The 24,404-nt window shown below is 45.1% G+C and overlaps 2 protein-coding genes across 7 annotated transcripts in view; one reads left to right on the top strand and one right to left on the bottom strand.

The window, feature by feature from the left end:
* Positions 1 to 4,526: 4,526 nt before the first annotated feature.
* Plekhh1 (pleckstrin homology, MyTH4 and FERM domain containing H1) overlaps positions 4,527 to 24,404 on the top strand; it is a 44,753-nt gene continuing 24,875 nt past the window's right edge. The window contains exons 1-5 of one of the 5 annotated variants that reach the window (XR_012446129.1): positions 4,527 to 4,683; positions 11,497 to 11,655; positions 19,636 to 19,698; positions 20,684 to 20,833; positions 23,112 to 23,195. Coding sequence is in view for 4 of the 5 variants with exons in the window: in XM_020176512.2 (XP_020032101.2) it covers positions 11,530 to 11,655; positions 19,636 to 19,698; positions 20,684 to 20,833; positions 23,112 to 23,195 (423 nt within the window). In the remaining variant the exon portion in view is untranslated. Of the gene's footprint in view, positions 4,684 to 11,323; positions 11,346 to 11,496; positions 11,656 to 12,055; positions 12,132 to 19,635; positions 19,699 to 20,683; positions 20,834 to 23,111; positions 23,196 to 24,404 lie in introns of those variants that run through there. The other 4 variants (XM_020176512.2, XM_074067725.1, XM_074067726.1 and 1 more) reach the window with 4 other exon arrangements.
* Pigh (phosphatidylinositol glycan anchor biosynthesis class H) overlaps positions 13,441 to 24,404 on the bottom strand; it is a 46,621-nt gene continuing 35,657 nt past the window's right edge. Inside the window, exons 5-7 of one of the 2 annotated variants that reach the window (XR_002213115.2) lie at positions 24,189 to 24,282; positions 19,980 to 20,188; positions 13,468 to 17,024 (exon numbers count right to left, since the gene is read on the bottom strand). The gene's annotated coding sequence lies outside the window, so the exon portion shown is untranslated. Of the gene's footprint in view, positions 20,189 to 24,188; positions 24,283 to 24,404 lie in introns of both variants that reach the window. The other variant, XR_002213114.2, reaches the window with a different exon arrangement.

The raw sequence follows: 24,404 nt of genomic DNA, 5'->3' as shown, positions 1-24,404 counted from the left end.
CCTCTAATGTCCTGTAATTGTTAATAAGAGAACCTATCACTAAAGGGCCATGTTGGTTCAGACCAGGTGACAATGGGTGCCTATCCAGGTCTCATTCCCTCTCACAACTGAGGCCTTGATGAAGAGCACATGATGACATTATTTCCATCTCTCTGCTCTACCCTTCATTGTCAGGTCACTTGCAATAATAAGCTAATGTCCAACAGCAATGAGTTCTAGGGCTTGGTGGAGTGGTAGAGCGCCTGCCCACCAAGCACAAGGCCCTGAGCTCAAACTCTAACAGAAATGAACTCTAGATGTGGTGGTGGGCACCACTTCTTCATGGATACCTTCAGGGTTCTGAATAATCCAGGAGATTTCTGGGGCCCCAGCTCTTACCCCATTCCTACTTGCTCTCTTCCCTTTCCTATCACAGCCAAAATCAGTCCCAAGAGGGTGTTTTTCTTTCAGATTTCCAAAACCCCCCTCTGCTATAGCAACTCCCTCATGATCCTGCCTGTTCTTTCAACTTCCAACTATTCTGTTCTCAAGGGTAGCTGTACTAGGAAACAATTTTCTCATTTCATAGTAGGACAGACTGAAGCAGGATGCAAAAAGGTGGGTTCTTTCAACTTGTAGTCAGAGGCATCAATACAGTACCTATAGCAACTTCAAAGTCAGCTCCATAAATGAACAAAAGAGAGGAAAGGTGAGAAGAGAAGGACATCAATGTCAGCTGTTGTTATTGTCTGAATATAGCCAGTGCTCACAGTTTGGCCCTTAGTCCCAGTTTTGTGCAAAGCTTACATAAAAGGTGCCTTTAAGAAAGAAGAACTGTGGGGAAAAGACAGTGTTTGCAACACCCTAACCTTTAAACCCAGAGTTAAGTTAGAGGTGAGCCAGCAGAGAGGTCCACAGGGATTCATTCCTGGGGTGGGTTAGCATGGGGGTGGGGAGCAGGGCTGTGGTTTAGGGTGCTCCAGGATCTAGGCCTCCCTGGTGCCAGAACAACTGCCTCTGCTGACTGGGGACAAGTAGGGGAGGAGAAGACACCAGAAACCCAACCAGAGGATCCTTCGAAGGGGGGCAGCAGGACCTTCCCAGGATGCCTTCATGGGGTGGATGGAGTCAGGGAGAGGAGGCAACCTCAGCAAACAAGGCTGGAGGGACAACCCCAGTGTCCCTCAAGTAGTCCCCGCTGGCCTATTATACCAGGGTCCCACTGTGGGAGCCGATCTCCCTCTGGAAGCATGAAGAGCCTGATCTTCTCTGGCCATTGATTCACTCTGGTGAGAACTAGGTAGGGACTAATAACAAATAGAACTACAAAACACAACTATAAAGGGCATTTGGGGGACAACTTGCGAAATTTGAATATAGCCCATGTAGTAGATTGTATTACATTAACGTTAAATTTCCTGAATTCGATAATATCCGGAATCACCTTTGTTCCCAGGAGGTACATGCTTCATAGTTTAGAATCATGGTGTGTACAAGTACCTCTCAAATAGTTCAGGATATATATACAGACACACACTTATATATGGGAGGAAATAAAAGTAAATGTTAACATGTTATGATTAAATGTTACAATTAAATGCTTAAAATGTTAATTGGTAAATCTTCCTGAAGTGTATAGAAGTAGTTAATGTACTATTTTTGCAATTTCTGTTAAGATTGAAAATTTCAAAAAAGAAAGTTGGGAGAAGCCAGGCGCTGGTGTCCCACACCTGTAATCTGAGCTACTCAGTAGGCAGATTGAGGTTGGAAGCAAATAGTTTGAGAAACCCTATCTCCAAAAAACCCATCACAAAAAAAGGGCTGGCAGAGCACCTGCCTAGCAAACGTGAGGTCCTGAGTTCAAATCCTAGTACCACACACACAAAATAAGAGGGCATGGTGGTGCTGTCTGTAACACTAACACTCTCACCGAAGGATCAAGTCTGAGCTGCATAGCAAGACCCTCCCTCAAAAAGCCAACACTCCTACCCTGAGCACATGGTTATTGAGAACAAAGATGACATTTCCCAACCACAAGGAGAAAAATAGGCATCGCTTATTAAACAATTGTTGGATGCCAAAATTTATGTAACCCTATTATCTTACTTAATCTTCAAACCAACCCCAGAGAGATGATTATGATTCATGCATTAAAGATAAGAGTATGGTGGTACAGGCCTGTAATACCAGCATTTAGGAGACAGAAGCAGGAGTTCAAGGCTAGCCTAGGCAACATAGCAAGACCCTGTCTCAAATAAAAAAGAAACTGAGTCCTAGAGTTGGTAAGGAACACGTCCAAATTTACAGAGTTGGGATTAAAGAGGATCCAAAGCAAGTGGGAAGTCACTTGCTTTGTAATTTATTTGTCTGTTGGGGCACACTAACACTTTTTGAAGTCTTTCTGTGTGCTAATAGTATTTTTAAATCCTCACACACACACTAATTTGTTTAATTTTCCCTTTCAAAAGGTTTGTGTACTTGGTGCTAAATCACTTCTTTGGGGCAGACTGCAGGGAACAAAAGAGCACTGGGACACACTGACTGGAGTGTAGGGTGGTGCAGGGTCCTTGGAGGGCCATTTGCTAGCACCTATTGAAATTTAAAAATTGCATTGTGTTTAGAGCCAGTGATTTCTCTTCTAAGCATTAAACTGTAAAGGCAACCACGTGTGTGAACCAAGAGGTATGTACAAATGTTTTCATCACAGCAAGGTATACAAGAAGCAGAGTTTGGAAACAAGCGAAATATTCATTATCACAAATATTAGGAAATCACTTTAAAAAGCAAGGCAGCTCTAACGTGCACTACTCTGTCATACTTAAGAGTCAGCAAAAAATGTCAGGAGAAAAAAGCAAGGACTGCTTAGTGTTAAAAGGGTGGATGTAAATGCGTGTACATAAATACACATGTATCTAAAAATACTTGAATACTACATACACTTACTGAAGGGATACACACAAAAACAACAATAGTTTTGTTTGGGAAGAGATGATCTGGGGAACTGGGGACAGGAGGAAGCTTTCTTTTTCATTTTTAGCCCTCTGTATTATTTGAAATTTATGCTACCTGTATGATTACCTATTCTAAGTGAATAAGTGAACTTTTCCTTTCCCAAATCAAGAGAATTTGCTTTAGGGCTATTGGCAAGGCCAGCATCCCACAAAATGGGGCTGGTCTACCTCAACCTCCAGAGCCATAAAGCAATCTGCAAGCTCAATCTTTGGATTCTAATGGCCCAGAACTGACAGCTTTCCTTAGTACCTGGGCTCTCAAAATTTGTGCATGAGAATCACCTGGGAAGCTGTTTGATGGGCAATTTCCCAGCCCCACCCCCAGAAATTCAGATTCAAACCTGGGGTGGGGCCAGGGACTTTTCACTGGTGCCTGGAGTGTCTTCCAATACCCTCTGGGAAAAATCAGCTCTTGTGTTGTTTTGCTTAGGTTCTGGCCTAGACTGAGTCTGTAGGACTGGGGAAGAAAGCTCTGATTTTTTTTTTTCTTCTTCCTTTCTTCTTTTTCTCTTTCTTCTCTCCTTCCTTCCTTTTCTTTCTTTCTTTCTTTTTTTTTTTCGGTACTGAGGTTTGAACTCAGGGCCTACACCTTCAGTCACTCCACCAGCCCTTTTTTGTGATGGATTTTTTTCGAGATAGGATGGCGCATAACTATTTGCCTCGGCTGGCTTCGAACCGCGATCCTTCTGATCTCTGCCTCTTGAGTAGCTAGGATTACAGAAGTGAGCCACAGGCGCCCGGGATTTTTTTGGTTTGGTTTTGTTTTTGGTTTTGGTGCTGGGGATCGAACCCAGGACCTCTGGTTTGAGCAACACCTCCAGGCAGGAAAGCCGCTTGGAAAAACGTTTCCTTCCCTGTCTTCCCTCCTTTGCATCTTCCTTATCTCACACCCCTGAACCAAACGCTGAGTGCCCAGTCCCCTCTGGGATTATATTGGATGAGCCGAGGGGCTGCAAATGCTTGAGGAAAAGGGCTCGCTGATTAGCGTCCTCCTTACCTTTCTGGCTTCCTGGCCTTCTTTAAAGTAAGCAACACACACAGAAGCAAGCAAGTTACTCTAGGCTGTGGCGACCTTTCCTTTCTTTCTTTTTTTCTCTCTCTCCAAACTAGCAATCTACGGAGCGGCTGTCTGAAATAAGGACTTCTGTTCCAAGTATGGGGCGTTACATTCTCACAGGTGGCCAAATGCTGGAACCACCTTCAGGGGGAGGGTTTCGTCTTGTCCCCAACCTGCGAGAGTCCCACGCTCTCCCGGGCACTTCATAGATCCTTGCGGCATCCGGTGCGGCCTCGGCAGGGAGCCCGGGGCTGCGAGCGGGGCACCCTCCACCGCCCCGGGGACCCCCAGGACGAGCCCCGCGGTGCGGAGCGGCGGGAGGCTGGAGCCTGCTGAGGTCATTTCCTGTGCCTGTCCGCGAGCCTTGCGGAGCGCCGCTGGGCGCTCGGCCTTTAAGGAGAGGGAGGGAGCGGCGCACGGGGCGGCGAGACCCGGCTTTGTGCAGCGAGTGCGCGGCGCCCCTCCCGGCCCTGGCCTCTCCCGCCCCGCCCACCGCGACCCCTGCAGCCGGGGAGCGGAGACCCGGCGGCCGCTCGGGACTCGGGCGTGAGCGACGCAAGGTCAGCGGCGGCGGCGGCGCGCGCTGGGCGCCCGAGTGCCGGGTGCGCGGGGAGGACGCCCCGCAGCTCGCGGAAGGTGAGCGGCCCCGCGCCCTGGGCCGGGTTAGGTAGTGGGCGGGCGCTGTGCTAGCGTGCGGAGGGGCCCGCGGCCGTGACCGCGAGGGCGATCCGCAGCAGGTGCCTCCCCACCTGGGAGCCGGCTCGGGTGGCGGGGACAGCCGGGAGCCCCGCATCGCCAGGCCCGCACCAGCCTTCCTGGGGAGGACCCGCCCTTGGGGACCGGCTCGATCCAGTTGCTCCTTGGACGAGCTCTCGGGACGTACGTGCAGGCTTCCACCTAGTCTGTGCGGTGCCCGCTCGCTGTCACCCCTCCCCACCCCATCACAGGTTATTTCTAATGGAAATTCTGGAGGTTTCTCTCAGGAGCCCTTATGGGTCAGACGCGACTTCTAGGGACAGGTCAGCCAAGCAGGGAATTAAACAGGTTGGGCGCCGAATGACATCAGGGGCTTTGTGTCCTAGCAGTCTTATAGAGGAATCGGTCCTGGGGGAATCAGCGGTCCCTCACGGAGGAGGGGCGACTGAGGCAGTGAAGATCCTGCTCTGGAAGTAGACTCCTCTTCATGTTGGCTTGCTCCCTGCCAGGTTATCTCCTCCATAAACTTTTACCGTGAATCCACCTTGTAAAACTTCCCGGCAGAGCCTTGGTTCTAGAAAGAACGCTGGAAAGGTCACTGGAATAACTCTTTCAACGGAAGAGTCATCAACTCATCATCAAACTTTCTGCGCTGTCTTCCGCGTCAGACGCTGTATGGTGCTGATCCATCATTTTGCACCTTATAGACCTTCATTGCAGCGTTGCTGCGTTTGTTATTATCCCTGTTGTGCAAAAGGGGAAACTAGACCCAGAAAAGTCATGACTTGCCCAAGGTCATATAACTAGAGTGGAAGAGGCCAGACTCAAAACATAAGCCTTCTAAATTCCAGCTGTGGTGACTGGTCATCTGTCCATTGGCCCCCTACCCTCAGATTCATGAGGGGACCTACTCAGACCTAGGTTATGAGGGGGTGCACCCTGTGGTCCCAAACTCATTGAAACTAGTGATTGAGTTGAAAAAATGTACTGCCTCTTCTTCCCTCTTCAGAAGTCACCAGCTAAGGGAGAGAAGTATGTCCCTCCCATTCTACTCATCTATTATGTAGTTCTCTTTATATGCCTATATAATTTACTTATTTATTTTGCTGGACTGGGCTTTGAACTCAGGGCCTGCTGCTTCCTAGGCAGGTGCTCTACTACTTGAGCCCCTCCCTTGATCCTTTGTATTCCTCTTAAATCTATGAGGCTTGTGTATCTGTGTGCTGAACTCTGCTCCCCAGAGACTGGAGAACACATTGTACATTCCCTTGGCCCTGTTTTGGGTGACTTCACAGAAAGCTAGTACTGAGTCACTGTCCTGCATTCTCCTGCTTACCTTTTCCTTTGTCTCCTCTAACACTCTCTGAAATGTGATGCTTATGCCCAGTAGAGGTAGTTGCACGTCATTGGCTTGATCAGATGACATTGCTGAGATCAGAGGGCATTGACTTGTACCTACCTGTGTCTGCTCAACCCTCCTCCCAGCTCCATCCTCAGAAGGAGACCAGGGCTCTTCCTTTACCACAGTTGGGCAGGTAGTCCACCTTCTATTAGAAGAGGCAGCACTTTCAGATTAAATGGTAGTCCATCTCTAAGAAGTGGAAATCACAAAAGGTCCCCACATTCAGGGAGTGAACAGTAATGAGAGGCCCCATTGTCTTCTTCCCCACCCAACCCCCATTTCCTTCTGATGCCTCTGATGTCCTTGAGAGCTGTGTGCTATCCTGGGTCTGCAGTGACCTCTGACTTCTTTCCTTTCGGCTCCTGTTTGATTGGCTCTCTCTGCCGGGAGACGCTAGGCTTGAGGCTTGCAAGCCAGAGGATCTTTATACATCTTAATGAAGATAAAGAGACTTAACAAAGATTGCTTGAATTAAATTTAATCTAAGCATTTTAATAGTTTCTTGTCAAATTCCTAAAATTTCCTGAGAGATCCCAGGTCAAGTTTGTATTTTCTCTGATGCAGGCCTCGAGTCTGAAGTCACCAAAAGATTCCTTGTGCATTTTCCCCACAACCTGTCCTATTCCCAGCCCTGCCTTTGAGGCCCAGCCCTACTGACCTCTGTAACACTTCAGTCCAGGGTGCTGGAGAATATGGGCAGCTTCAGAGCAGGTGGCAAGACCATGGTGGTCACCTGACTCAACTGCCAAACAGTTTAGGATTCTGGGTACCAGTGAAATCAAGAGAACTAGGTTTCACAGGAGTGGCCCTGAGTTGTGGCTGGATGGGGGGCACATACAGATTTCTTATGCTAGTCTTCCTACGTATGTGTGTTGAGCTTTGCAACCTAAAAAATGAAAAACAAAACAAAAACAAAAAACAGCTGAGCTGGGTTTTGTTCCCAGCTTGCTTCCACTTGCATTTCCCCATCTCTCACCCCTTCCCGGCCCCCGGGGGATCAAACTTGGGGCCTCATACATTTTAAGCACGCGCTGTGACACTGAGCTACATCCCCAGCCTGTCCCATCTGATTTTGCCATTAATGATGTGTTTGTATTAGGCAAGCCTGGTAGCACGAGATGTCTGCTACCACTACTGAAGCACCCTCATGGAAAGAGGAATGTTCTGGATGTTGGGAGAGCAGGATTCTCCACGCAGCTCTGCTGTCTTTAGCTCTGTGTTTCTAGCTGGTCACACATATGATATGTTATCTGCTCATTGGAACAACTGTACTTGTCCTCTATCTTGTGGATAATGAGTAAATATACATGTTGCAATGTTCTGAAAAGCTAAGAGCCATTCTGCAAATGTCAGATATTCATTTCTGCTCATCCTTGCACATCTTTTGGGGAGGTACAAGTGCAAGGTGACTTAGTAGGCTAGGTTCAATTTACTAGTGTCTTCCCTTAATATCGCTTGTTTTATAGCTTTTGCTTCAACCACCTGCTTCTGCCGGAAGAGCCTCCAGCCTTGGGCTTGGCAGTATGCACCTTGCTCCAGATCTGATTCCAAACCTCTTAGCTCCCTTCACATGCCGAGGCAAGCCTAGCACGAGTCTCAGCCTCCTGGGAATTTGCCAGCCATCCCCCAGGCAGGGAGAGGATTAAAGAAACCAGTTGATAGTCCCAACTGTGAGGCCATGAAGATTCGTGATTGGAGAAATCATCCCCTTAAAGCCTAGGTGTAATCTCAGATATCAAGGCTAGGCAGAAACTAAAAACATTTTATTTCAGAAGTCCTGGGATTTTTTTATTTTGGTTTTCCCTCACTCTCTGGAATCTCAGCAACAGTTTTGACAATAAGAGGCTATTAAAATTAATCAAATTCAAGTACACAAAAGTTTGTCTTCTGTGTCACCCCTCTTCCCTCCAGCCTCTTGGTTTTACTTGGGTGCTTTTATTAGGTAATTCTGAGCCCTGGGTTAGGTTGCAAGACTCCCAGGTCCTAGTCCCAGATCTGCCACCTTTTTTGTTTATGGAAGAAAAAGCAAAATTACACCAAAGGACTAGGAAAATCAAATGTGAAGCCTCCCAGCCTTCTGGGGGGCCTACAAGGTTCTGTTTTGTCTTTTCAGCTGTGATCTTAGAGAAGGTCATGTTTTGTTTTTGTCTTTTGTCTTCCTGCTCGTTCTAGTTGGTCCCAGTCTTTTGAGGTGGGGATGGCTGGGAGGTCACAATGTTGGGATTGTTTAGAGTGACAGTTCTGGGCTGAGGTCATGTGTCCACTGTTCTGAAGAGCCCAGTGCCGGAAGAAGCAGACACCAGACCCATCAGTGGTTTAATTGTTGGGCCCTTCTCTCCAGGTTTATTGACACAAATAGAAAGTTAAAGGAAAAACCCGGACACATGCCAACTCTCTGTGTTTATTGAGGTTTATTGTAGCAGAATACTTGAGCTTGGATGCCCTAGAAAATCTGGAATATAGATTTATCTTAGTATTAAGTCTTCTGAAAGATTTTATAAAACAGTTCTTTCATTCTTAACAATTTACCTCACTGATTATGGAATCAGAATGCTTTCCTTTCTCTATCTTCCTCTCTTCTTTCCTTTCGTCCTTCCTCCCTTCCTTCCTCCTCTTTCCTCTTCTTCCTCCTCCCTCTTTTTCCTTTTCTCCTTCATGTACCAAGGGAAACCCAGGGCAAGCACTCTTAACCCAGCCTTTACCCCAGCGTCTTTTCATTTTTTGGATGGGTGAAGAGCACAGTGGCTAAGAACAAGGATTTGGAACCAGAATCTCAGCTCCACTCCTTACTAGCTGTGGAACTGTCTGTATTATTTATTTAGCTTCTCTGTCCCTCAGTGTGCTTTCCTGTAAGTGTGAACAGTAGTGTCTACCTATGGTCTATAGTATGGGAGGGTTAGAGAGGCAGAAGGAGCCTGTTATACAATAAGGAAGGACTCCATAAATCACGGCTCTCTGTAGAACATAACGAAAGAAAGGTACTGGTGAAAGTGATAGGTGAGGGAAGAAGCCATATTAGTGACTAACCAACCAGAGAGGCTCACCATTGCTGCAAGGTAGTGTTTGATTAATAGTACAAAGTGTGGCTGGGTTTTCTGAGGCCATATGATTCTTGAGGAAGGGAAAGGGGATTTAAAAACACAACACATTTGGGATGAGTGCATGGCTCAATCTGTAGAGTACCTGCCTAGCAAGCACAAGACCCAGAGTTCAAGCCCTAGTACTTCCAAATAAATAAAAGTTAGCTGAGTTGAATACACCCCCCCATGTGTTAAATTTTAGGTATATGTTCAAGTATAGACTAATATAAAAACTCCTACAAACCCATTATTTAGTTTCAAAAAATCATCAAACACTTTACACTGAACCACAACTCCAGTTCAACATTTTGGCAAATCTTATTTGATATATATCATCCCTCCCTTTACCATGTGGAATATTTTAAAGTAGATTCCCCAAAGTATATACTTCTTACCTGTATATCCACTTTACACTGAACCACAACTCCAGTTCAACATTTTGGCAAATCTTATTTGATATATATCATCCCTCCCTTTACCATGTGGAATATTTTAAAGTAGATTCCCCAAAGTATATACTTCTTACCTGTATATCCACTTTACACTGAACCACAACTCCAGTTCAACATTTTGGCAAATCTTATTTGATATATATCATCCCTCCCTTTACCATGTGGAATATTTTAAAGTAGATTCCCCAAAGTATATACTTCTTACCTGTATATCCTAAGTATCTGTAACAAATGAGTTAAAAAATATTGTCAAAAAAATTAACAGGTGTTAGCCAGGTGCCAATGGTTTATGCCTCTAATCCTAGCTACTTGGGAAGCTGAGATTGAGAGCATCATGGTCCAAAGCCAACCCTGGGCAAATAGTTTTCAATATCCCATCTCCAAAATAATGAGCAAAATGGTCTGGAGGTATGGCTCAAGCGGTAGATTGCGTGCTTTGTAAGCGTGAAACCATGAGTTCAAACCCCAGTCCCATCCAGAAAAGAAAAAAAAATGAACAGTCATTTCTTAAAATCATCTAATACTGCTGGTCTAGTGGCTCACGCTTGTAATCCCAACTAGTTGGGAGGCAGAGATGAGGAGGATCATGGTTTGAGGCCAGCCCAGGCAAAAGTTTGTGAGACCCCCATGTCAACCAATGGCTAGGCACTGTGGCGTGCTCCTGTCATCCCAGCTACAGGGAAGCACAAATGGAATTGTGGTCCAGGCCTGCCCAGGCATAAAATGAGATCCTATCTCAAAAATAACCAACATGAAAAGAGCTGGTAATGCAAGGCCCTAAGTTCAAACCCCAGTATTGAAAGAAAAAAATCATTAAATAGTAGGTGAGCATACATCATAGTTTGGGGCAGACTAAATTTAAGATTGTTTCTAAGAGTAATCACTACCCTGGGAGGATTTACATGATGGGGTGTGTGTCTTCCAGCCCTCCTCTCCTTCAGGCTCACCTGTTCCTCTCTCTCCTATCTTAGGCACTCTCATACATGCTTCTTCCTTTTCTCATCCTTGACCCAGTTTTTCTTCTCTAAATTGCATACAGAAGGCACCTGGGCAAATTCTCTGGCTGGGGATGTTATAGGTGGCTTTCTTCAGAGGCTGTGGCAGAATAGCAGTTTTCTGGGTTTCACACTTGAAAGGGAGGGGCAGAGGAGAATCTGTTCCTGGCAAGATGATTGGATGATAACTAGCAAATTGAAAATTGTCAAGGAAATCTAAAACATCATATTTCCACTTTTTAGAATCAGAACTGAAGTGGGAGTAGCATTCTGCCTTCAGTAAGCTCTGTGACATTGGGTGAATGTGTTACCCACATTTTCCTAAAACCAGGACCCACCCCACAGTCAGCCCTTCCCTGCTCCCATTTATCCACATATGTAGGGCATTTGCAATTACATTGTAATCTTGTAATTAGACTTTCCTAAGAGTTCCTTAAAAAACTCAAAGACAGGGCCCTCTCTACTTTTGTATTTCCAGTGCCTGAACAGTGTCTAGCACATAAGTGGTGGCTGAGTGGATAATCCGACGAAAAACAAGCCCTCCTTTTCACTTTTGTAAAACAACAACAACAACAAAAAAAAAAAAAACGAGACCTCTAGGTTCTCAGGTTTCGAACCTTCCTGAGTAGCTCAGCTGCCTTAGGCTGGAGCGGCTCCCGCTGAGCTCTGAAAGGTGGGAACGCAGCAGCAGAGCGGTGGCTACCTCCCTTCCCCAGCGCTGTTTTTTCTGTCCTTTCTTTGGGCCCTTCCTCTTCCTCCTTTCCCCAAGTAACTCCTCACACACACACACTTATCTTTTCCTCTCTCTGTGTGTTGCTTCTTAGAGTTCCCTGGAATTTCCAGAAGTTGATTCCATCATGGCAGAGGTCAAGGTGGAGACCCGGGCTAGCATAGACTGGCAGAAACGCTGCCTGGCTCTGGAAACGCAACTTTTCCGGTTCCGCCTACAGGCCAGCAAGATAAGGGAGCTTCTGGCTGACAAGGTGAGTCCCAGGGAGCACCTCACCTCACCTCACCTCACCTCACTGCAGGAATCATTTCTGGGCAGAAGTCAGAGGGAGGGAGCTGGGAGAGTACGTTTTTAGTAAGATGAATTTCCTGACTTTCATGTGGAGTGAATCCCAAGGTAGCTTTTTTTGGTTTTAAGACCAAATTCTGAGCAATTTACTAAGCTCTTATATGGCATTCCCTTCTGTTCTTCCTCTTCATATGCCACACCAATGGATGATACAAATCTTGGACCTCTAACTCTCCTCTCTGTCCCATACCTGTCCTGCAGTACTGGGGTTTGAACTGAGGGCCTTGCACACGCTAGGCAAGTTTCTGCCACTTGAGCCATGCCCCCAGTACATTTTTTGTTTTTATTTTGTTTTTGGGACAAAGTCTCAGTAACTCTGCCAGCGCTAGCCTTGAATTGGAGATCTTCCTGCCTCTACTTTGTGAGTAGCTGGGATTACAGGTACGCACCATCACACCTGACTGCCCTTTCACCTGAGTCACTTGCCTCCAGGCTGTATTACACCCTTAACATTTCGTCCTCATCACGGGGCAGGATGATGTTTTTGGACAAGAATGGAAATCTCTGCTCTGCTGCTCATTCTTTTTTTCAGCACATGACCTACTAACTGAGCTCCCCCCTCCCCCCCCTCCCCCGCCCCCAGGCCTGTTCTATGTTTTGTTTTGTTTTGTTTGAGATAGTGTCTTGCAAACTACTTGCCAGGTTGGCTTTCAACCACTATCCTCCTGATCTCTGCTTCTCAAGTAGCTAGGATTATAGGCATGTGCCACCAGCACCTGGCACAAGTAAGTCTGAAATGGGAACAGTTAATATCTTTACAGGCTTGTGGGTCTGGGAAACTGATTGCCTTTGGTCATGTTTCTATGGGAAGATATATTCTAAGTAAATGACTCTCAGAGGCATTTTAGAGCATAACTGGTCTAGAGTGGATACCTGAACTTAAAGTATATTTGTATATACCCCCAACACACACACACACACACACACACACACACACACCCCTCAAGTGACTCAACCGGTCTCTCTAGGGTTTTGATTATAATATCAGTTTGCTTAGCTAATCCTTCTTTCATAGTACAAAGGTAAAAATCAGCTTATCCCTCTCCAAGTAATGTCAAAGTCTTGATTAGTAAAGCCAACAACCTTGAGTACAGGAAGGCAAGTCAGGGCCACCCGTGGCTGGGGCGTGAACTTGGACTAGCCTGGCAGAACTATTGGACCTTGAGTCTGTTGGCATTTCTGTCTCTTAGTTTAGACTCTGCAGGGTTCATGTAGATACCGCCAGGGACTGCCAGTGGATTGCCACCTCAGGGAAAGGACAGCAGGCTTTAGACAGCACTTGTCAAAGTGTGGTCAGAACCACTTTACAGAACTACTTAGTGTGCTGCTTATTAAGCGTGTATGTTCCTGGGCCACTTTAGTCCTCTTGATCCAAATCTCCAGAGGGCTGCTGCTAATCTGTGTTTAGTAAGCTCCTAGAAAATGGTTTTGTACACTCTAAAGTTTGAGAACCTTGCCTTAGGCCATGGTATTGGAGGAGGGGCATGAGAGAAGGAAAAGATAAGGAGGAATCAATTTGCCCAGGTGATTTGAGAAAAGAGACTTCTGTTTCTAGTACAATGGATAAAAAAATAACCTACAACAAAAGCAAACCACTATGAAGCACCTAGAAATCCTGGATTAAATATTTAAAATATGCTTCTAAGTACAGATATGAGCATTGACAAAAGTAAGAGAATTCCTTAGAGGGCAAAATGAAAAGGACAAAACTAGAGTGGTACTCAGCTCTGGCAGCCGAGTGGGGTGGGGTTTGTGGCTGGCTTCCCTTTAATAAATAAGGTTTCAGGTTCAAGCTTTTACATCCATGGAGTGGGAGATGAGGTGTGGCTGATCAGAGATTAGAATTGAAACTGAGTCTTCACATGATGGCAGGACTGTTTATTAAAGGGCTCACTCTAAATAAAAGGCATGATGGCGCATGCCTGTGGTCCCAGCTACTTGGAAGGTAGAGGTAGGAGGAGTGTGGTCCAAGGCTGTCAGGGAAAATGTGTGAGACCCCATCTGAAAAACAAACAAAAAGTGAAGGGTCTGGCACTTGAGGCCCTGAGTTCAATCCCCAGTACTGCAATAATAATAATAATAATATAACAATAATAATAATAGTAACAGCAGCAGCAACAATAATAAAGGATGAGGACAAGAAAACCATCTACCAGCACAAGGAGGTGGCAACAGCTTCTCACACTTGCTCTAGGTCCTGGGTGGAAAAAAACAAAAGTTAAAAAAAAGAAAGAAAAGAGTCTCCAGAAACCTGATGATAATGGTTTAACATTAGGATTTTTATTACCTGTGTAGTTTAGGAACCTCAGGGGTAATACAGGGGAACAGACACAAAAATTCTCTGGAGAAACAAGACCTCAATCCAGATCACACAGGATCCCCATAGTGGGGGAAAAAAAAACTTAGTGAAGACGAATACATAATCCAAAATGACTAATGCTAAGAGGATAATCTGCAATGAGTGAGAATCCACATATATAGGAACCATTGGATTTCCAATAATAGAACTGTTGGTAAGAGACCATAACATAAATAAATTCAAAACTATGGAAGACATAACAAAGAAATTGAAAACATGAGACATCCAAAAAATTCAGGTAGACTTGAAAGCCAAAGCCAATTAGAACTTCTAGAAGAGAAAGTATTTTTATTGAAATTAAATTTTCAATGAATAAACATCAGATTAAAGATGGAGCCTTTTTTCTTTCTTCCTTTTTTTTTTTTTCTTTTCCTGCGATGCTGGGGTCAAGCCCTGGGCCTTGCCCACTCTAGGCAAGCACTCTGCTGTTAAGCTAAGCCTCCATCCCAGAAGACAGATTTAATGAACAGGAAGATAGACCTGAGGAATCATCCAGAATGCAGCTCAGAGAAATAAAGATACAGAGGCTGAGATGTGAATGCTAGAAAGATAAGATCCCAGATATACCAAATAAGATTCCAGAAGCGGAGAATGGGGGAGAGGCATTACTGAAAAGGTAATGGCCAAAAAGTTTCCAAAATAGATAAAAGATGTAAACCTCAGATTGAGACAGAAGAAGGAGTCTAAACAGGATAAATTTTAAGAAATCTGTGTCTACCATTTTAGCTACATCATAGTTTGGCTGCTGTAAGAACCTAAAATAACAAGGGCTTAAACCAGATGATGTTTATTTCTTTCTCATGTAACTTTCCAGACATACGCAGTTCAGCTCTAGGGTGATGTTCTGTGTGTTTGAAGATGGTTTGCTCTGATATTGAAATTCCCACCCTTAACTTTTTATTTATTTTGGGGAGTACTGGGGTTTGAACTCAGGGCCTCATGCTTACTAGGCAGGCATTTTGCCATTTGAGCCATGCCCCCTGCCTAAACTATCATTATCCTTAGAGTGCATGACCCAGAGGTTTCATGTGTTCTGCTCAAATCCCACTAGCCAGATCTTAGACACATGGTTACAGCCAGGTTCAAAGAAAGTTGGGAAATGTCATCTTTATTCTCAGTAACCATGTGAGGGTGTTGGCTTTTTGAGGTAGGGTCTCGTTACGCTCAAACTTATGATCACCCACTGTGAATGCTGGTATTACAGACATGCACCATCATGTCCTCATTTATTTTTATTTCTTTATTTTTTTGTAGTATTGGGGTTTGAACTCAAGGTCTAATACTTACTAGGCAGGCACACTACCACTCGAGCCACTCCACAGCCCTTTTTTCTGTGGGTATTTTTGAGGTAGGGTCTCTCAAACTATTTACCCGAGGCTGGCTTTGAACCTGGATCCTCCTGATCTCTGCCTCCTGAGGAGCTAGGATTACAGGTGTGGGCCACTAGCACCTGGCAATCATGCTCTCTTGAACCCTTTTTTCTGGTAGTACTGGAGTTGGAACTCAGGGCCTTGCAATTGTTAGGCAAGTACTGTACTCAAAGCCACACCTCCAGCTTGAACCCTCTTTTTAGATGGACAGTTGACACACAGGATGGTGTGGCTGTCAGCTCAGACCTTTCCCTGGCTCTACAGGACTGTGTTGGGGTGTAGGAAAGCCTGCTGCTCCTGCCATCCCTGGTCTGATATTTCCCAGCTTGGCTGCCTGTGACAAGGAGCTGTGGTCATGGAGATTGAGTACTAGATTGGTGCCAAGTGCATTTCATCAGGTGGCTGCAGCCAGCTCTAGGGCAGTTTATGAGTCTCACATGCAGATGGTGAGAGTGGATCCCTGTCAGCCGCCGAAGCCTGACACCCACATAGTAAGCGAACAGCTGAGGACACAGTCCTGGGAAACCCTTTGAGAGGAGGGACAGAGCAGCAGTAAAGGACGGCCTACTCTGTGAAAGCTCCAGCTCTGGGCCCTAAGCAAGTGAGGAGAAGAAAGATCTGCTTTTGTCCACACGAGAAGTGGATGTGGCATTAAAAGGAGAGTTTGGAAATGCAAAAAATGGCATTTCAGCTTGGACATGCCTGGGATTACTATGGTGGTAGTAGAGATAATTTATTTTCATAAAAACAGAGGGAAATGTGATTTTAAAAACACATTTTCTTCAAGCTGGAAGTGGTGGTACATACCTATAATCCCAGCATGGGAGACAGAGGCAGGAGGATGGCAAGTTCCAGGCCGGCCTGAGCTATGTAGTGAGACCGTGTCTCATAAAAGGGCTGGAGATATAGCTCAGTGGTGGAGTGCTTTCCTAGTATGCCTGAGGCCTTGGATTCAATCCCTGGCACCTCCACCCCAAATCAAACAAAGACAGCATAATGTTGCTAATTGCTTAGTGTGGTAGCAAATGCACGGACAGTTATGTTTTTCTCCTTTGTGAAAGTTCTAGATGTTTAAAATATTTTCAGTGTTCAGAAACTAGTTTTAGGACTGGTGGTGTGGCTCAAATGGTAGAGCACCTACCTAGCAAGTGTGAGCCCTGAGTTCAAACCCCGAGGACTGCCAAAAAAGAGAAAGGAAGGGAAGGACGGAGAAAGGAGGGAAGAAGGAGATTTAGAGAAACAAAAAAACACAACATAAAAGACAATACAAAATGTTTTGAGTGTCAGGTGTCCTCAAGCCATGGGCCTGGGAGGAGGTCCCCTAGCTCTAGGTGGTGCCTTGCATTCCTTCTGCTTCAGTAATGGCTTACCTTAAAGAATGAGTAATAAACTGGGCGCCAGTGGCTCACACTTGTAATCCTAGCTACTTAGGAGGATTGCAATTCCAAGCCAGCCCAGGTACAAGACCCTATCTTGAAAAACCCTTCACAAAAATAGGGCTGGTGGAGTGGCTCAAGGTGAAGGCTCTGAGTTCAAGTCCCAGTTCTGAAAAAAAAAAGAGTAATAAAATCTTAAGAAAAATGCTTACTGCATTGCCAGTAACAGTTTCTGGCTCTGACCAGTGTCATTGACCACTCTTGACCCAAATGAAAATGCCCAGTGGGGAGGTGAGACTCAAACTTCTTCTTCATCCTACTTTGGTCTCCATCTCGAAATAAGAAGACAAGTTTTTCCATCAGTCAAAATTAGAAAATGTTAGATGATTATTGCTGAAGATCACAAATGTGATTGATCATTTCCTATGAAAGTCCTATACCTTCTTCTGAGCCACAGAGCAGACATTAGAACTAAATGGTCCAGCCAAGGGTCAATTGAGGAAACTTGTTGAGAGCCCAAGACCTTCCCCTTCAATATTTCATTGCATTCTTTAAAAAGAAAATGCTCCTAGTCACTATATTAGTTAGATTCTATCCACATAGAATCTAACCCCCACCCCCCACTTCTCTGCTAGCCTGTGCAAGCAGAGTCTGTACTCAAAGAGTCCAGGCCAGCTCACAAGATTTTAGTTCTGTCCAACAACCATGACTTGGTGAGGCTCATGCACCCTCTGTGCAGCTCCCTGGCTCCAATCTCTGATGTCTTGATTCCAGGTTTCAGATTCTTGGAGATTGAGCCTGCTCAGCTTAGTCAGGTCAGAAGGCAGAAGAGTTACTCAGTACTGACCTGGTCACTGTGGGCCACCACTGTATCATCCAGTCCATCACTCCACACCACCAGTTCTTTTCATGCTGGGCAAAGTGTAGCCATAGTATTGGTTTGTGTTATCATCAGCCTGAGGCTACAGAGCAGCTATGTAAAGGTCAGGGTGCTCCTTTAGGACAGGTCCCAGGACTGTTTGGCTCTACCTGATGTCTAAGACTGGCTAGAAACAACCCTCCACCTCTCAGCTTGAGTTAAGTGGTTTAGTCATGATTATTAAACACAGTAAAGGATGGAAAAAAGAGGGAATGCAGGTGCCCTTAGGTCTACCAGTTGGGAGCCCATAGTAAATCTTGAGTTTTACTTGGGACCTTTGGAGGAACATCACTCCAATTCTCCCTCAAATAGAATGAGTACTGAGAACAACTGTGTCTTCCCGATACTAGAAAGGAGAAAAAAATGGACAAAGGAAGGCCACCCTGAGAAGAGACCCTTAGGTCCTCAAACATGAACTGCAGCTTCTGTATAACTTTCTTTTCACTATCCAGTGCCAGGCTGGGTCCCCTTGTCTTTCACCCTTTGTTCAAAGAAAACAGAATTTCAGCTGAGAAGGTTGGAGGCTGGGAAAATGGGAGAGAATTGCTCAGATCACTGGTAAATATCTGGCAAAGGACAGAAGGTTGAGGACTGGAGAGAAGGCCAAATCCACAGAGGCCAGGCAGGCAAGGGCTGTGCTAGAACTTGGAGGATGGTGGGCACTGAATCTGCTCTGCCTCATAGAAGACAGGCTGGGATATACTTCAGTATATGTATAGCACTGACAGGTTGTCTGGTGGCAAGATGGGATGGGCAAGGATGTAGCTGGCACTACCACAGCCCAGCCACATGGTGTTTGACACAAAAGTTGGCTTGTGAATTTGCCCTGCCTTGAACATAGCCTCTGGATACTGGTGTGCAGTTTGGACACTACGTAGTGGTACCCTGGCAGGGGGAGATGGGAGCTGATGTGCCAACTCTTGAGCTCATGATGCTGCAAAGAGATGCTGGATAGTCCACAAGCATCATCTTAGGCTACAGCTTAGGTCTTGTCCCTGATGAGTCTCTGCGTACAAGAACATTGGTCCCTTTGCTTGGACCACTTCTTATAAGAGTCTAGAATTACTAAGCTCCTCCAGACGTGAGTGATATACCTCTCCTAGCAGCAAGATAGTTTGTTTTGTTTTTGTGGCGCTGAGACTGTGTGGTCCCAGAGGTAGGCACTACCACTGTACTGCCTCCTCAGCTCCAAGACAGGATTGTTTTAATGTAGGGCTGGAATGTAGTTGAGTGGCAGAGCACACGCTCAGCACGTGCAAGCCTGTAGGTCACTCTTGATCTGTGGCACCAAAGAAAAGTACTTCAGTCTCTTTTTCTATTTCTATAACATTAAAGAAATCAAATAAGGTGATATTCACAAGAGCCATTTGTCCCCAGCCAAAGAGGTATTCTGTGTGAGGAGGGACATCCTGTTACCAGTGACATGAGGTGGGCTTGTATAGAATCACGGTCCATGCTGGGCACATGGGCAAGCAGTAGCATGACTCTGCCTGTGACCCAGTATAGAGGGGAAAAAAGCCCTAGGAGGAGGCGACCAAAGGCAGGATTGGGGCAGGAATGCTCAGGAAGAATGAAGGTGATACTGTCACCCCTGCTCCCACACACGGTGGCAGAAGAGCTAGGCTTTCACTCGTCAGCAAGGGCAGCAGCCACAGCTACTTCACCAGCCGTGTAACTCAGGAGTGGGGAGCCCAATCTAGATTGCCATGGAAGTCTTTACCCTGACATCCTTGAGCCACTTGGGATGGGCAGTTGAATCCTAGCCTGAGTGCAGTGTCTGCCTACTTGCTCGCGTGGCCCTGATGCCATGTTCAGAGTTGGGACATAGCATTTACATCTCCCCTCCCTCCTGGTTGAGCAGATGCAGGAGCTGGAGCAGAGGCTGCTGGAGGCAGAGCGGAGAGCCGAGAATGCCGAGACCCAGGTAACTGGGGCGGGGAAAAGGCGGGAAGGCAGGGAAGATGACCTGCTTCATCACTTGCACTGATGAGCTCCTTATAAGTACAAGAAAAAACCAGCAGTCATGAGTAGGACTTGAACAAATTAAGGTGCGGGGGGCCTTCTGTGGCAATGAAGGAGTCTTTGGGCAGGGTTAGCATAGTTAGTGGACGTGTTAGTCCAAATAGGCTATGCTATGCTATGGGAACAAATTAAGTCTGCAATCTGAGTGGTTTACCACATTCATATTGCATGCATGGTACTCACCCATAGGTGGTTAGCCAGCAAATCTGCTTCCACAGTCATACAGGGTCCAGGCTGAAGGAAGTTCTCCTGTTTTTTAGCTGCACCCTCTAGAACACGTAGCCTTCTTGGTTGCCATGGCAGTGAATGATCCGGATGCTTGTGCACCAGTTTTTAAATACTTCGGTACAACATAGCATGTTCAAGGCCAGTCTGGGATAGATAGTGAGACCCTGTCCCAAACAAAACCAAACCCATGTAAGTACTTCAGCAGGAAATGATGCGCCATTTCTACTCAGTCCATTAGCTGGATGAGTTATATGGCCCCATCTAACTACAAGTGGGTTAGCAAATACTAGGAAACACATGGATATCCAGGGAGCAGTAAATGTCTGTCTCTGCCTCAGTGGGGTTGGAGCAGGTATCGTCCAGGGCTGTTTGTTCTGCCTAACTCCTGGGGAGCAGGGGAGCAGAGGTAGATGGCCCAAGACCTATGTGGTCTTTTGAGAATGGCCAAAATGACTTGCTCTGTTGTTAGTTCCTTCTTTTTCCCAGAGAAGAGGCTAATAAATGAGTTACTTCATTAGTTGACCCAGAATGCCTTGGGTTAGGGCTCTGACTAGGAGTCATAGTCTGGGGCATTCAAGGGCATTCCAGCCCAAGTTACTATCCATTGCACACACCATGTGAGTGATGTAAGGCCTTATGAGGTCGTCGGTACTTTTCAGATGGGTGTGATGGAAGAGAAGGTAAAACTGTCCAATCTGAAGAATGTGGACTCTACCGGTACCCTGCATCGGAAGTACCAAGAATTGCTAAAAGCTATGCAAGGCAAAGACGAGCTCATCAGCCAGCTGGAGGTGCAGTTGGAGAAGCAGGTAGGGGCAAATGTGCAACAGAGCACCAATCCTCCTCAGCATCTGTACCAGTTGGCCCCCAGTTTCTTAAGCCCCTCTGCTTGATCCCTGGAGTGAGGGGGAAGAAAGCTGTTCTTTCTTATGGAGATTTAATTAATGGAAGCTATTTTCCCTTCACATCTGTTCATTAGAAGCCAGGTAAAGGATATAGTTGGAAAGGACCTTGAGTGTGACCACCTGCTACTCTCAGGCTGTTCCATGCTTTTTAGATCTAGGAACTAGTTCTCACTGTAAAACTAGCTGCTTCCTGTGCCTTCAGCACTGTACTGTGCATCGGCTCACATTTCATCCTCAGAAGGACCGAGAAAGGAGGATGCCTCAGTCCCCATTTAGAGGCTAAAGGGGTTAGGTTTCCTGCCTAATGTCTCACAGCAAATAAGCCTTACTCATAGGATCAAAGACCGTATTTCATTCTATGGTAGGCTGCTCTTTAATTTTTAAAAATAAATTTTTTGTGGTGCTGGGGATTAAACCTGTGGCCTTGTGCATGCTAGGCAAGCACTGTTCCACTGAACTACACCCCGAGCCCTTGCTGTTTATAAGATGCAAGTCTCCTTTTCAGTCATCTTCTATTCTGTTGATTATTTTGTGGGGAAAAAAACTGTTATGGCTTAATTTAGTCTTTTTTTTTTTTAACTGTAAAGGTAATATATACTTACAGCAAAAAAAAAACAAAAAACTAGAAGGGTCTAAACAGACAGTAACATTTTTCCTCTATTCCCAAATGCATCATTTCTGCTCCTCACTGTTAATGTTTCTTGTATATCAAAACACAGCATGTTCCTTTCATTTTGTGGATGTGCCATGCTTACTTAATCAACCCCTTACTGGTGCACACTTTGGTGATTTTCAGTTGTGAGTCTTTGATTTTGTGTTGCTTTCTCAAGTAGTATTGTAGCAAATGGTTTCTGAGCAGTGACTTTGATATGTCAACAGTGTGTACATCTAAAATGTTGGCCGATATTGCCAAATTTCTCCCTGCAAAAGGCCTTGACAACTTGTATATGGGAGTTATTCCCAGCATTTCTTGACAATTTGGGGTAATACCAACCTTTTCAATTGTGTTTGGATGCAATAGGAAAATTACATCTTGTTTATTTCTGTGTGTTTAAAATTGTGATGGAGGTTGAACAGCTTTTCATGTGCTTCTTTTCCTGTTGATTTCCTGTGCATATTCTTTGCATGTGTTTATTGGATTGTTCAATTGTTTTGTTTTTGGTTGTTTTTTTGTTTTGTTTTGTGGTACCAGGGCTGGAACTCAAGGCCTCATGCTTGAAAGGCTTGCTAGATTTGCTAGGCAGGTGCTGTACTACTTGAACCACACCAGCAGTCCTTGATTGTTCGTTTGTTCTGTGCTTTTTTTGTGTTGCAAATCCTTCCCCAGTTAGGTGTTTTCTTTTTTTTTTTTTTTAGAACTGAGATTTTAACTCAGGGCCTCACACTTGTAGGCAAGTGCTTTACTACTTGAGCTATACCTCAAGGCCTGTTTTGTGTTTTTGAAACAGGGTCTTCCTGTGTTGCCTAGGCTGGTCCTGAATTTTAAATGATTCTCCCACCTCAGCCTCCTGAGTAGCTGAGACTACATGTATACACCATTGCTCCTGACCACTAGTTGGCCTTTTGATTTTGTTTTAGGGATTTTTTTTTTAAATCATATAGTAATTTATAGTTATGACATAGATTTATTACTCTTTTCCTTTATGCTTTTCTTTGGGGGGGGTTGTATTATGCGTAGAAAAGCTCTTCCTACTTTAAGGGTTTTGTTTGTTTTTTTGCTTTTTTTTTTGTTTGGTTTTTTTTGGGCAGTACTGGGGTTTGAACTCAGAGCCTTATGCTCACTAACAGGCATTCTACCATTTAAGCCATTCCAACACCCCTTTTTTGTGTTGGGTATTTTCGAGGATCTCAAACTGTTTACCCTCCAACCAGAATCCTGCTGAGCTCTACTTCCCAAATAGCTAGGATTACAGGCATGAGCCACCAGTGCCCAGTCTTGTTTTGATTTTTTGAGACAGCGTCTTCCTGTGTAGCTCAGGCTGGCCTTGTACTCTAAATCCTCCTGCCTCCACCTCCCAAGTGCTGGGATTACATGTGTGCCACCATACCTGGCAAGAATATTTTTAAAAATCATAACAATTAATTTTTCTTTTGTTGGGTCACTGCTAGCCAGTCACTTCTACCATTAGTCATTCACACTGGTGACTGCTCTAATTCATTAAGGGCCCTTTATTTCTTGTAGAAGCAAATGAGGGCTGAGGAAGCAAAAATTGTTCAAGAAAAAGCTGCAAAGATCAAGGAGTGGGTGACACTGAAGTTAGAAGAGGTGAGTCAAATATTCATCCTGGAGGTCCTGCGGTATGCCTGGGTGGGTTGCCCTTTATCCCCAGGGTTCTCTGCCTCCTCCAGACTGGGTCCTGGCCTGGCCTGGCCTTCATGTTATTAACAATTTGCCCAGCATTTATTTTAAATGCTGAAAGGCCTGACTTCCCTTTCCCTTTCCCTTTGTTTTGGTCAGTTTTCCTCAAACTCCTGACTAGTTTTGTGCTGGATTTTGAGTCAAAATTACTATAAAATATGCATAAAATTTACCATTCAAACTATTTTTAAGTGTATAATTCAGTGTTAAGTGCCTACACAATGTTGTTCATTCATCCCCACTATATTTCCAAAATTACTTATCACCTCAAAGAGAAACTCTGTACCAACCAAGCACTGAAGCCCCATTACCCTGCCTCCAGCCCCTGGTAGCGTCTGTTCCCCTTTTCTTCTCTATCCATGCATTTTTTTACTTCATCACTTGCTACAGTGTGTTTAGGAAGCTCAGGACTAGAAGTTACAGTGTGACTAGCAAACAAAAAACCCAACCTCTTTCTAAACAAAAAGAAAGAGTTCACACTTTGGAAAAGGACAAACATGCATCTCCTCTTGTCCTGTCTTCTTGAGACATGTGGCTCACTGCTGTGGGAGGGCATTGGCTCATCTCAGGTCACATCTAGGTCACCTGCTAGACTATAGGTTCTTAGGGAGGGAACCAAGGGTTTACTTCCAAACTTCCAAATTCCCCTGGTCCTTGCTAAAAGATGTTTAGTAAGGTATGCTTGGTTTAATTTAAAAGAAAATTAATTCTATGAGGATGAGTCTCAAAGACATTATGTTATGAGGAACAAACCAGACATAGAAAGAGTTATACAGACTGTAATTCTACTTATCTAAAGTTCAAAAGCAGGCATGACTAAACTGATGTGGAGGGTGCACACTGAAGTGATGGAACCAGAAAGCAAGGAAGTGAATCTGGTTAACTAAAAAGAGTGCTTACCTTTCGTGGGGAAGGAGGACATGTGATCATGAAGAGGCAAGTCAGGGAGTTGTCTGGGGTGCTGGCAAACTGCTTTCTCAGCCTGGGTGGTAGTCTAGTGGGTAGTAATTTCAGAATCATTTGTTAAGACATTCATTGATGAGGGATGCAGTTTTCCATCTGTTATATTTCACAGTTTTTAAAAAGATTAAAAGTAATGATGTGTCAGAATCAGGC

The sequence above is a fragment of the Castor canadensis genome, chromosome 3 (assembly GCF_047511655.1).
Source record: "Castor canadensis chromosome 3, mCasCan1.hap1v2, whole genome shotgun sequence".
NCBI lineage: Eukaryota > Metazoa > Chordata > Mammalia > Rodentia > Castoridae > Castor > Castor canadensis.
This window is presented reverse-complemented; position numbering and strand designations above follow the sequence as displayed.